Source organism: Rhinolophus ferrumequinum, chromosome 13 (genome assembly GCF_004115265.2).
Source record: "Rhinolophus ferrumequinum isolate MPI-CBG mRhiFer1 chromosome 13, mRhiFer1_v1.p, whole genome shotgun sequence".
NCBI lineage: Eukaryota > Metazoa > Chordata > Mammalia > Chiroptera > Rhinolophidae > Rhinolophus > Rhinolophus ferrumequinum.
Genome location: NC_046296.1, coordinates 17371036 through 17384983, shown reverse-complemented (window position 1 = coordinate 17384983; position 13948 = coordinate 17371036). Strand labels below are relative to the sequence as shown.

Here is a 13948-nt window from a genome sequence, read left to right as displayed (position 1 = left end):
GCAACAGATGCCATCATTGAGGTGACACAGATGTAGACAAAAATTTTTAAAGAAACTATTATAGAAATTCTTCAATGAGAAGTTATAAACATGCTTACAACAAATGAAAAATAGAACTCCTCAGCAAAGAAACAGAAGATATAGAAAAGAACCAAATGGAAAATTAGAACTGGAAAAGGACCAAAATTTGAAAAAATAATGACTAAAAATTAACCAAATTTGGGTGGCAGAGGAGGTGGTGCAGGAAGTAGATACCTCCTGCACCTAGCTGTGCTGCTCCTAGCTGTGCTGCTTCTGTCTGCCCTGTGGTGGGAAGTGCCTTCCCCACAGGAGACCAATGCAAGACTGAATATGAAAAACAATTTCTTCCTCCTAAGCCATGGCATACCAGTCATACAGAAATACCACTTTGGGAAACAGTCTTCAGGAAAGCCTTGATGAGCTCATACAGGCCTCTCTAAACATGTGCAGATTCTGTGATGAGGTGTGGACTTTTGTATTGAATGATGTTGAATTCAGAGAGGTGACAGAACTTGCTAAAGTGGATAAAGTGAAAATTGTAGCCTGTGAGGGTAGAAATACTGGCTCCAGTACTACAGAATGAATAGAAAAATGGTTTTTTAAATGCCAACTTCTGTTATCATTCATCACTTTTTAAAGGAAGCATAGAAGAGACTTTAAATTTATTCTAGGATTGCAAAAATGACTACACTGTGCTATATAAGCTATCAGAGATTCCAGTAGAAAGAAGCTTATAATCTAGCCACTTTCATTACCTTTATTGTACAGCATGAAGAAACAGAACTTTAAAAAATGAAAATTAAACGTCATTGCCTTCCTAATAACATTCTTTAATAAACTCATTTTAAAACTAAAAAACACAAAACAAAACCAAATTTGACAAAATACATAAACCTAAAGATTCAAGAAATTAGTGAATCCCAAACAGTATAAATCCAAAGATTATAAATCCCAGACAGTATAAATCCACAGCAAGGCACATCATGATCAACCTTCCGAAAACGAAAATGAAGCAGAAAGAGAAAAATGAAACTGCACATGGGAAACACGAAACTGCAGTTTCTCATAAGAAACCATTGAGGCCAGAAGGAAGTGACAAAAACACTTTCAAGTGCTGAAAGCAAAGAACTGTCAGTCCAGGATCTGATATTAAAGTGAAAACATTGTTCATGAATAAAGGGGAAATCAAGACATTCTTAGATGAAAGAAAATGAAGAGAATCCGTGGCCACCAGACCTACCAAACCCTAAAAAAATGGCTGAAGGAAGTTGTTGAAACAGAAGGATAAAAGAAATCTTGGAACATCAGAAAAGAAGAAAGAACTATGGATTTAATAAAAATATACCACAGCTGTTAACCATTTGAAAAGATCATCGCAACGCTCAGAAGACAATCTAAGAAGCTACTTAAGAATAATATGCTGTTTTTTTTCCATTATATATTTTTATACCAGCACAGTCATAAAATGTAATTTTTAATATATATATATATATATTTAAATTTATTGGGGTGACAATTGTTAGTAAAATTACATAGATTTCACGTGTACAATTCTGTATCACATCATCTATAAATCCCATTGTGTGTTCACCACGCGGAGTCAGTTCTCCTTCCATCACCATATATTTGATCCCCCTTACCCTCATCTCCCACCCCCCACCCCCCTTACATGCTGTGTTTTAAAAAGACCAATACCCATGTTGAATGGTAATGCGCTCCTTCAGGAACCCAGTTGATTGAACCCCAGGTCAATCCACCCATCGAGAATATTGGCATTTTATATAAACCATTGTTATGATGCTGTAAGTTTTAACTTTTCACAGGTACATGTCTTAATCATCATGAATACCATTTCTGCAGCTATCTTTGGTAAACAGAATGAGTATTTCCACATGATATGAAAATGCTAAATTGTCAATAGTTTCTCTGGGGCTTTGTAGCTTGCTATGACTTCTTCAATGATTTCATCATTGTCTAGCCATATTAAAGTATTACACTTTAGCCTAACGGAATTTTCCAAGCATTTTTAGTCAGTTTTTGCTGCTTTCTGATTTCAAGACAGAAAAGTTAGTTTATAAGCAAACTGAATACAAAATAATGGAGATGCCAGTTTGTGAACCTAGTATATTTTATTTATATGCATATATTGCACACTTTAAAGCATTTCATTGTAACAGTCAATTGCACTGTGCAATCCATAGTTTTTGAATTGTTTGGTTCAGTATTTAGCTCTTGAGAAATACTTTTTGTTTCCATTTAGAATCTTGTTTTACAAAATATACCATTGACTATATTCCCTATACTGTGCATTACATTCCGTGTCTATATATTTTTAAAATTATAGTTGACAGAATATAGAACCATTTTTTTCCTAGAGCTTGTTTTAATAAATTTGAAGCTTTGAACTTGCTCTTTTTTCCTTATATTTAATTCATTTTTTATGTTACAAAGCTTTTAAAGCAGAAGCAAACAATTCTTGGATCTAGATTTTATCTGTGAGCTGTTTAATAACTGTATAAACATTTTATGGTATTCTGTGAGGAACTCTTCTCAGGTTTTCATTTGCTCATATTTTCTTAATCAATTTGTGTTTTTGGATAAATGAAAGACAAATATGGACCGTTTTTACAAGACAGTAAATTAAACACACTATTCTTTTTTTTTGTTAAAAATTTTATTGGGGAAGGGGAACAGGACTTTATTGGAGAACAGTGTGTACTCCCAGGCCTTTTTTCCAAGTCAAGTTGTTGTACTTTCAATCTTAGTTGTGGAGGGTGCCGTTCAGCTTCAAGTTGTTGTCCTTTCAGTCTTAGTTGTGGAGGGTGCCCAGGTCCAGTTGCCATTGCTAGTTGCAGGGGTCAGAGCCCACCATCTCTTGTGGGAGTCGAGGAATCAAACTGGCAACCTTGTGGTTGAGAGCCCGCACTCCAACCAACTGAGCCATCTGGGAGGCAGCTCAGCTCAAGGTGCCGTGTTCAATCTTAGTTGCAGGGGGCGCCGGCAACCTTGTGTTGAGAGCCCACTGGCCCATCTGGGAATCGAACCGGCAGCCTTCCGAGTTAGGAGCATGGAGCTCTAACCGCCTCAGACACCGGGCCGGCCCAAAACACACTATTTTTGATAAAAACACTATTCTTGATTTTACCATGATAAAAAGTCAATAATAAGAAAACAACTTCCCTCCCCCAAAATAGGCCAAATACTTGAACAGCTACTTCATCAAAGAAGACATCTATATATATCTGTATCTATCTATCTATCTATCTATCTATCTATCTATCTATCTATCTATCTATCTATCTATCTATCTATCTACATACAAAGGTGCTCACCATCACTGATTATTAGGGAAATGCAAATTAAACCACATTGAGATATTACTGGTTATCTATCAGAATGGCTAACATCAGAAGCACTGACCATACCAAGTGCTGACAAAGAGACCGAGCACCTGAAACTCGCATACACTGCTGGTCGGTATGTAAAATGATGCTGCCATTTTGAAACAGTTTGGCAATATCTTAAAAACTTAAACATATGCCTACCATGTGATCTAATCATTCTATTCTAGATATTTACCCAAGAGGAGTGAAAGCATATATTCATACAAAAAGTTTAGGTGAATGTTCATAGAAGCTTTCTTTGTAATAGTGAAAAACTGGAAACAACCCAAATGTCCGTCAACAGGTGAATGGATAAACAAATCGTGGCATATCTATGCAATGGACTACCAGTCAGCAATGAAAAGGAATGTAGTATTGATACATGCAGCAATGGATGAATCTCAAAACGATAAGTAAAGAATCCAGACAAAAAAAGAGTACATATTATAAACACATTTGTATAAATGTGTATAAAACACATTTGTATAAAATTCTATAAAATCCAAAATACGCTATAGTGACGAAAATCAGATCAGTTGTTGCCTAGGCATGGAGACTGGGACTCAGAGAGAGAGATTACAAAAGGGCAAGAGAAAACTTTGAGGGGTGATAGATATTATCTTTATCTTGATTTTTGGAATGATTTCACAGGTGTATCTATGTGTGAAAACATCAAATCGTACACTTTAAATATGTCCATTTGTTATATATCAATTATATCTCAATAAAGTTGTTTAAAAAACTTAAACAATTTCTAGGAAGATTATGGGATATAAGTCAATCACATAATTAGTTTTCTAAGCTTTCTTATTCTGTGAGGCTCAGATAGGAAAATAAAAGGAGATAGATTTTAGTTCAACAGAACAAAAATAATTCTAAGAAGAATTAAAAGTGGGATAAACTGCTTTTATTTTTCCTATACAGTGAATGTTGAGAGGTAGCCTAACTACTCTGGAAATGTGGGGTTTGTGAATTGTATAAAGAGCTTAACTTTTAGATCCATTCAGGATGTGGAGTTCTGGGGGGTCTCTGAGCATCTTTCTCATCCATAGCACATTCCCTCCATCATCTCCGTCTTGTTTGTCCTCCCTTCTGAGCACCTTCCTCAGGAAACCCTTCTCTCTCTCCTTGCTCTCTAAGTCCTTCTACTTGGTGGGCTTAGGTATTCTTGGTGCTTCAAATAGCCTTTCTCTGAGTGTTGTCTGTGGACCTTCTGCGTCAGAAGAGATCCTGTGGACCCTGAAAGTTCTGGCATCCCCTTCAGACCTGAGGAATTAGAATCTCTGGGGGTGGGGCCCCAGGAGCTGCATTAAAATTTTTTTTTTTTATTGGGGAATATTGGGAAACTGTTTTTTTCCAGGACCCATCAGCTCCAAGCCAAGCTGCTGTCCTTCAATCTAGTTGTGGAGGGCGCAGCTCAGCTCCAAGTCCAGTCGCCGTTTTCAATCTTAGTTGCAGGGGGCGCAGCCCTCCATTGAACCTGCAACGTAGTTGTTAAGAGCTCCTGCTCTAACTTACTGAGCCATCCAGCTGTCCCAGGACCTGCATTTTAACAAGCTCAATGCTTCCTCTGCATCTGGAATTGAGAAGCTCTTATTCTATGGCCTCTGAAGTTGCTCAGAACCTCCTTTTAGCATCTCCACCTCCTTCCTCTCCTTTAGTTTTAGTTGCTTAGTTGCTTTTCCTCAAGTGCCGCAGTGGCTTAGAGGTGTTTGATTTTCCACTGTCTTCCACTGCAGATACTCAGTGTGTGATAGGTGGTTTCTAGAATCTGCCACAGGACCTAATGATTATTTAGAACCACACATGACAGGAAAAATGAGTTTGGAATTCTAAACAACCCTTAAAAGCTTTTTAAAAAAGTCTCATATACGATGTCAGACAGGTAGTAAATTGGGGGTGGAGGGATTATCATTTTTTGAGTAGTGTAAATGTCTATTACATTATTTTGTATACCTGAAACTAATTTTAAAAAAAAGTAAAGAAAGAAAAAAAGAAAGGGGGGAAAAGAAAGCCTTGAGAAAAGATGCTATAGATGATCTGCGGCTCCCTTACAGTTATTTCTAAAATTACTGAAGCTGTTGAGATTTGGAAATCAAATCCCCAAAACAAATTGCCTGTGCCATCAGTCATAAAAGGATCTGGCCCTGGGAGGCTGGATGGGTAGGGACAAACAGGGCTATGGGAAGAGAACCAGAGGCTTGGGGATGCATGAGCTGAGAGGAAATGTTTGGCTTTTGGGGCCAGGAGCATGTAAGGAGCAGCTGCTCCCTGTGAACTGGGCATTTGGGACTTGTTGAGGGAGAGACAAGGTCTCGGCTGACTGAAAGCTATCGAAACCACTTGTCAGAGGCGTGGGTACAGTCTGCTGGCAACGCAAGTGCCCGTCTGTCACATGGAAGGCATTGCTGGTCTCTGACATTGGATATTCCCTCTTGCCCTGCAGCCAGGGACTAGGGGAGAGAGCAGTCTAGGGCCAGAATGCCAGGCACAGGCGGGGAAGGAGCCAGAGAAGATGACTCTGGTATAAAACCCAGCCACTTGAAATGAAAACTAAATCAAAGAGAAGGAATTAAGACAGTTGGGGTAGGAAACATGCACACATGTGCCCCATCCGCCGTTCTACACCAGCACCTCCTATAAGCACAGGAGCAGCTGCCCTGCCACTCCGGGGAGCCAGGCAGGAGGGCCAGAACTTACAGCCTTCTCTCTCAGTGTTGGACAGACCTGGGTTCAAGTCCTAGGTCTGCTACTTTAGTTACTAGCTGTGTGACACTGGCAAGCCCCAGCTTTCTGAGCCTGGCTCTTTATCAGTAAAACGAGGATGAGTAGACTACCTAGCATGTAGGGTTACTGCAGGACTTGAATGAACTCATGTGTGTAATATGCTTAGTCTAGTGTGCCTGCCATGGTTGGCATTTGATGCATGTTAGTTGTTATTGTTATTATAATATTATTACTAATCAGGAAAGGAAGACCTTCAATGGGATATTTGGCTAAAAATGATCAAATCCATCCTAAGTCTCTTTCTCTATAGATTGGGGTGGATCTGCTATCAAGTGTCTAAAGAAATATCATCTTGTTTCCTTTCAGTGAGAGGTGTTTCTTCTCTGCATTTCTCTTCTACAGATAGGAAATTGAAAGAACTTTTAGATAATTGACATGTTAGATGCAGTCTTGAGCTTCACAGAGTTCACAATGTGTCAGGGAAGACACAAGTAATTTCACTACTGCGGGAGAGCATTTTAAAGGGGGGAGTGTGAGGTGCTAGGACTCTGGGAGGAACACTGGGCTTAACACAATTTTGGTTCTTGAGATGCTGATCTGTTGATCCCACCTCCACCCTCTTCTCCAAAAGCAACCTATTAGGCCAATCTATTAGTAAAGTCACGAAGAAAAGCTTTGTTCTAAAGAAAAGGCTCTAAACGTATTGCTTTTAGTTTTCTTGAAATTTTGAGGTGTCATTTTACGAAGTTGCCATGACTTGAAAAATTTCAGGCACTGCATAGATATTTGGCCAAGGGTACAATAAAATGTGTACTCATCACATTTAGAGGAATTATAAAGGCATCTGTGATGTAGTAAAAAGAGCCCTGGTCTTGGGGAGAGAAGAGCTGTATGACTTCGGGTTCTTGCTGTATGACATCAGGGAAGTCACTAAACCACTCTGAGCTTCAGTTTCTTCATCTGCAAAATGGGGATAAGGACAGCTACCTCCCAAGGACATGGAAGGATTACATACAATTGTGCTCAAGATAATTGTAAAACGATGAACAGAAGAAATTGTTTGAGAGTCTAAAAACCAGAATCTTTCAAACAACAGAATGCTAAAAATAGCAGAAATAAATTCAGGTAGCAAATTGAGTATTTACTATGTCTAAGCGTAATAAACATATTTCATTTAATTCTCATAAATGACCTGTGAGATAGATACTTTTGTCTTCATTTTATAGATGAGAAACCCAAGTCACAGAGAAGTGAAGTGACTTATCCCATATACCCCAGACCTGTAAGTGGCAAAGCCTGGACGCATACCCAGGCATTCTGAGCTCAGAGCACATACTCTTTCTCAGTATATTATACTGCAGGTGCTCACATGCATTATCTCGTTTAAAATGCACAACAATCCTATGAGGACTGTACTATCATTTCCATTTCGTAGGTGAGGAAACTAAGGCATAGAGAGAACACGTGACTTTCTCAAGACCACAAAGTTAAAAAGTTGAAGTCAAGATTGAAACCCAGGCAGCCTTACCACAGGTCCTGTTCTCTTAACCATCACTCAAACGGGATTGTTCCAAAATTATTTTTTAAATAATCATTCACTTTCACAATCATGGTATTGAGACGCCTGAAGAAAGCGTCATTGTGGCTCAGAGTACAGGGCAATGGGGTAACCCACTGGGCTGTGAGTGACCCCGATAATGACCACTGGTGATGTCACAGGGGCCACGCTGAGCAATATAGGTAAAATGGAGTCGACTGTGACAGAAATCACAGTGACATCGTGGAGGTGGCACTGGCAATACACCAGTACTGACTTATGTGGATCCGTTACATGATTTGGTGGTGAACCTCTGTTTTACATCACCTAATTGTATTTGTGTAAATAGGTAAAATCAATCCTTTTCCAAATCCACAACATGGAAAAACAAATCAAAGGGAAACCTCCACAGGATGTGTAGAGGCTAGATCAAGTCTTTTGCCAATTGCTGTGCTCTTTGGAATTAATATATTTAAACATCAGTGATTCCAGTAATTCCACTAATCTGAAACACACTACCTTGTCCTGAAATCCTTCCAGCCAACTAGAGTTGGCTCGATTTCCCCTTTCACCTGCAGGTGGCAGCACGAGCGCCAATCCCAGTCTGGAGAGGGCTCTCGGGGCTGTGAGTCCCGAGAGAGTAACTTGGAGATAGAAGATGAGAACCGAGGTAGATAAAGAAATAAGATCCCATGAATTCCGACTTCCGATAAAACACGTCATTCATTGAAACCCCTCCAGTCTCCTGAACTTGAAACTCCCGGTGAGCAGGCCTCGTGGGCCCTGGAGACCTGCAGTGCAGGGCGGGCCCAGAGCAGGGCAGGTACTGCATTCTCTGCCTGGCCTTCACTGAAAGCTTTGCCAGGGGGTGGGCAGGGAGGGGCCTGAGCAATATCCCGTGCGGTTATCAGTCCCTTGGCGCCCACACTGCAGCACCAGGCCGGCCCTTCGCGTTTCATAAGCCCTTACATAACTGCATCCACTGCCACGGAAGATCTGTGCACGGTCAGCTGCTCTTCCACGTGCTCTACCCCCAGGGGACAGGCGAGGCCTGCCACTCCGCAAGTCCAAGGGTGGGCTATTGCAGGCTCCACAGCTGACTGCCGGCTACTGCAGGCCACCAGAGAAGCAAAGGAGTCAACCCGGGGTTCCAGACAGCAGGCGTTTTCTTTAGACCAGACATGATGGTGATTTTGTCCCCACTTTTTCAGTGCAGGGATCTGTCCCCAATCTCTTTCTATGCCTTCTCCCCTCAAATGAATGCTAATCCCACAAACCAAAAGTTTAGAGACTACATGTGGCCTTCAACTGCATAATGTTAATATATAACAGTGTCATTTTAAGCATGTGGACTGCTCTTGGGAGCAGTTTCTTTCTAGGATTCCCTAAATTACATCTCATATCTCACAGTCAGCTCATGCTTTACTTAAGGCCATATGTGGCTGAGAGGGAAGTCCAACTTCCTGGCAAGCCTCCTTCTCTTAGGTTTTATAACAGCATGGAGATGTGACCTTATTAATCAGAATAGCAACTTAGAGCCTCAAAAGAGAAAAAAACAAAACTCAGAAACTTTTTAAATAATAGCTGGTTCTCTCAGAATTACAGGTGCTTTTATTCAGCTACAGGTTTAGGAGACATCCATTCCTCACATGAATCTGACAAGTAAATGTTAATTCCTGGTGTTTATAATTATGATAATTATTACCTGTGAGCAGTGTAGCTGGCGTCCCTTATCAACTACTGGTATTCCAACACAAAGATTCATTAACTTTGTAGGAGGCACATTCCTATTAGTTTATCTGCCCCCTCCTATGAAAACATATAATTATTCTGCTGTAAAATTACTCCTCCCTTTACTTTCCCTGCCTAAATTTGTCTGCCTTTCAGTGAACTCAACCTTTTAGTGAAGATTTCTGCCTCCGCTCCTCCCGTCCTCACCTCCTAACGCCTCCAGACTCCTCTCTAGCTTGACTGTGCAGGAAACTGACTGGATTATATGTTATGACATTTGACTATAGATGATTAAACGTATTGTTTAATAATTGCCTCGCCTTGGTCTCAATTTTTTTCCTGAAAGTATAATCTTCTGAATTGGGCTGTAACCATCGAGAGGGCAAGGACCATGTTCATTAATGCTAGGCTTAATGCGATGTATTAATAAGATTAAGAGGATACTTAATAAATATTTGTTTAATAGAGAGGTATCAAGATGAAATTTTTTGTTGAGAAACAGGAAGTGTCATCCTCTTAATCTTTTGATTAAAGTTTACCAGTTTTCAGCTCTGTGACAGACCCTACACTGGGCTGCATAGAGGATATTAAATCTAAGGAATACACAGCCCTAATTAGTAGGGAGACACACAACTCACCATGAGGCAGCGTAAATGACTCAGGAGTGTTGTAAGCAAAGAGCCCTAAAGCTCAGAGGGTCAAGGAGAGACTCCTGTGGCTGCTGGTTGAGGAAACGTTCAGAGAAACAGCAGAGCCTTTTGAGTACAGGAGGGATTTCAGAAAGTGAAGGTGACGGGTGAAACATGCAGGCAGAGGGAATGGTATGAGAAAAAGTAGGGGGATGGGAAATAACTCTTAAAACTTGTATGGGGAAACCAAGCAACTCAGTTTGATTGCAGCGATGTAATAAAAGTAACAATATCTGATATTTATTGAGAACCTACTGTATGCCTGGTATGATGCTTTATGTACTTTATCTCATCTTATCCTCTCAACAACACATGACGTAGATATTCCCATTTCATGGATGGGGAAGCAGAGGCTCAGATAATTTACCCAGGATCATAGCACTAGGTTGGGATCTGACTCTGGAGCCATACTGTTCCCCCTCCAAGATGTGTGTGGGAGGAAGTGAGAAATAAGATTGGGGAGGTTGTTTGGTAGGTCATATAAATTGGGCCTCAAATGTCAGAACTCAATTTGGTGGGTAATGGGGAGCTGTGGAAGATTATCGAACAGGTGAGTCACCAAATTAAAGTCAATCTTTAGGAAGAATAATATGGTGGTTGGCGTTAAGATGGATTGGAGGGAACAGAAACCAAGGACAAAAGACCAAGTAGGAGGTGAATACAAGTGGGAGATAAAAATTCAAAGTCTGAGTGGAGCAGTGAGAGTGGAACATAAGACAATGTTGTGGGAGACATTTCAGGTGTAGATTCTGTAGGGTTTGGTGACTTGGTGAAGTGGAGGGTGAAGGAGAGAGTGGACAATGACTCTAAGGCATCAAGCTGAACCATGAGGATATGGCAGCAACATGGGCAGGTGCAACGGGGTAGAGCTGGTTAAAGATGGCTCCCTTTGCTTGATCAGGAGTGTTGGTGGGACTATACTGGGCTATATTTTGGTGGTCACATACAATGGACAGGGGAGTGGCTGGTTTGGAAGACTGGAATGAGGTTAGGGCTGAGATTATAGATTTAGGAATCTTTCACAGTGAAGCCAGGAGAGAAAGAGGCCAGCCAGAGAGGAAAGAGAAGAAAAGAGGATGGTAAGAGGGGCCTAGATAGAACCTTGGGCAGGAACTGGAGGAAGAGAAATCATAGAATGATGACTAGTCAAGAGCAGGAAGAGCTGGAGAGGAAATCACAGAAGCGAATGGAGGAACTTTTGAAGAGAAGATGGTCAATAGCATCAAGTACTGAGGACAAAGAGGAAGAGGACTGAAGTGCTTTGACAACTGAGGGGTCACTGGATCTAACACTGGAGGATGAGATAAATACATCACGTTGCCTGTCTATGGTAGAATATTCCCCAGACATTAAAAACTAGGTTTTCTAAGAATATTTAAAGATTTTTAAAAAATTAACGTTTATTAGGGTGACAATTGTTAGTAAAGTTACATAGATTTTAGGTGTACAATTCTGTATTACAATCATATATAAATCCCATTGTGTGTTCACCACCCAGAGTCAGTTCTCCTTCCATCACCATATATTTGATCCCCTTTAACCTCATCTACCACCCCCCTCGCCCCCTACCCTCTGGTAACCACTAAACTATTGTCTCTGTCTATGAGTTTTTGTTTCTCATTTGTTTGTCTTGTTCTTGTGTTGTTTTTGGTTTATATACCACATATCAGTGAAATCATATGGTTCTCCGCTTTTTCTATCTGACTTATGTCCCTTAGCATTATACTCTCAAGATCCATCCATGTTGTCACAAATGTTCCTATATCATCTTTTCTTACCGCTGAATAATAGTCCATTGTGTATATATACCACAACTTCTTTATCCATTCATCTGTCAAAGGATATTTTGGTTGTTTCCATGTCTTGGCCACCGTAAATAAAGCTGCAATGAACATTGGAGCAAACTTGCCTTTATGTATAAGTGTTTTCAGATTTTTTGGGTAGATACCAGGAGAGGGATTGCTGGATCGTATGGTAATTCTATTCATAATTTTTTGAGGAACCTCCACACTGCCTTCCATAACGGCTGCACCAGTCTGCATTCCCACCAACAGTGTATGAGGGTTCCTGTTTCTCCACAGCCTCTCCAACACTTGTTACTATTTGTCTTGTTGATGACAGCCATTCTAACTAGGGTGAGGTGATATCTCATTGTGGTTTTTATTTGCATTTCTCTGATGATTAGTGATGTTGAGCATTTTTTCATATGTCTATTTGCCATTTGTATGTCCTCTTTAGAGAAATGTCTCTTCAGGACCTCTGCCCATTTATCAATTGGGTTGTTTGTTTTTTTTTGTTGTTGAGTTGCATGAGTTCCTTGTATATTTTGGATATTAGCCCCTTTTCGGAGGTACTGTTTGCAAAAATCTTCTCCCATTCTACAGGTTCCCACTTCATTTCTTCTATTGTTCCTTGAATTTTTATTTTTTTTCCTGAAGAAATTTACAGTATCGATTTTGCTGATGATAAAGAGTTGGTTGCCTCTTTATTTTGTCAATGGTTTCTTTTGCTGTGCAGAAGCTTTTCAGTTTGAAATAGTCCCATTCATTTATTTTAGCTTTTACTTCCCTTGCCTTTGGGTCAAATTTATAAAATGCTCTTTGAACCCAAGGTCCATAAGTTTAGTACCTATGATATTTAAAGATTTGACCAAGTGCTTATAATTTAATGTTAAATGATACATAAATAAATAAATAAATAAATAATAAATAGAATAAGAGTGAGAGAATACAAACTACATCTGCATAACATGATCCCAAATTTATTTAGTATGCTCATCCTTTTAACATGAACACAATATTAAACATATACTGGAGTGTTTTCCCTTTTTTTGCCAGGCTCTCTTGCTCTTGTTGAGCTAAGCAAAGTTATAGGCAGAGCTGAGAATTGGAAGGAGATTCGAAAGGCTGGATTGCTTGATATTGGAAAGGGCTTGGAGCTGCTTGTATGAAGGATCAGGGAAGGTCAGAAAGAGGGCAGGAAGGGGTATCACTTTGAAGCAGTCATATCGTCTATAGATATTTCAATAGGGCTCGCTAAAATAAATGTTCTTTAAACATAAACACAGTACCATTATCACACTTAGACACTACCAATAATTTCTTAGATTACCAATTATTCAGAGTTCATGGGTTTTTTTCCCCCTAGTTTATTTAAATTGGACTCCAAAGTCCACACGTTGCAATTGGTTACTTAGGTCAGGTATCTTTTTGAAACTACAGGTTCCCGCTTCATTTCTTCTATCGTTCCTTGAATTTTTATTTTTTTTCCTGAAGAAATTTACAGTATCGATTTTGCTGATGATATCCCCATGATGGTGTTATTTAATATGTTCTTCTGCCTTTTGTATTTTCTTTTTCTCATATCTTTCCACACTTTCCAAGTTTTTTACCAATCACTCCTTACTTTTATATTCAGAATTGAAGGAGTTAAAAAAATGTTTTTTAAGATGGATTTAGTAAAGTTTCCTTAAAAGGATGGATTTAGAAATTAGACATTGGTGAAACAATGATGAAATTCTGAGGAAGTCAATAGTTTGCTAATAGTATTGTGTCAACATTAATTTCTTGGTTTTCCTAAATGTATTAAGTTATATAAGATGTTAACATTTGGAGAAACTGGATAAAGGGTATATGGGAATTTCCCCATAACTTTTGCAACTTTTTTATAAGTCTGAATTTATTTCAAAATAACAAATTGAAAAAGTCGAAAGAGGAATTTCAGTAGAATGACAGAGATTGAAGCTAGATTGTAAGGAGTTAAGAAATAAAAGTGCGAAAGGGAAAAACTTGTTGGCAACATCTGGCCATTAAAAAAATGTAAAGAGATTAGGAAGCAGATCAACAGAGTAGCAAGATTAC

The 13948-nt window shown here is 39.5% G+C and overlaps 1 protein-coding gene across 1 annotated transcript; it reads left to right on the top strand.

The window, feature by feature from the left end:
- Positions 1-379: 379 nt before the first annotated feature.
- On the top strand, positions 380-604 carry LOC117032741 (transcription initiation factor IIA subunit 2-like). The gene has a single exon (XM_033124349.1). It carries the CDS (start codon positions 380-382, stop codon positions 602-604), a length of 225 nt encoding a protein of 74 aa, XP_032980240.1.
- The last annotated feature ends 13344 nt before the right edge of the window (positions 605-13948 follow it).

What these genes read in the sequence shown, in the direction of transcription:
- LOC117032741 (XM_033124349.1), top strand. Translation starts at nt 380, where the DNA reads ATGGCATACCAGTCATACAGAAATACCACTTTGGGAAACAGTCTTCAG.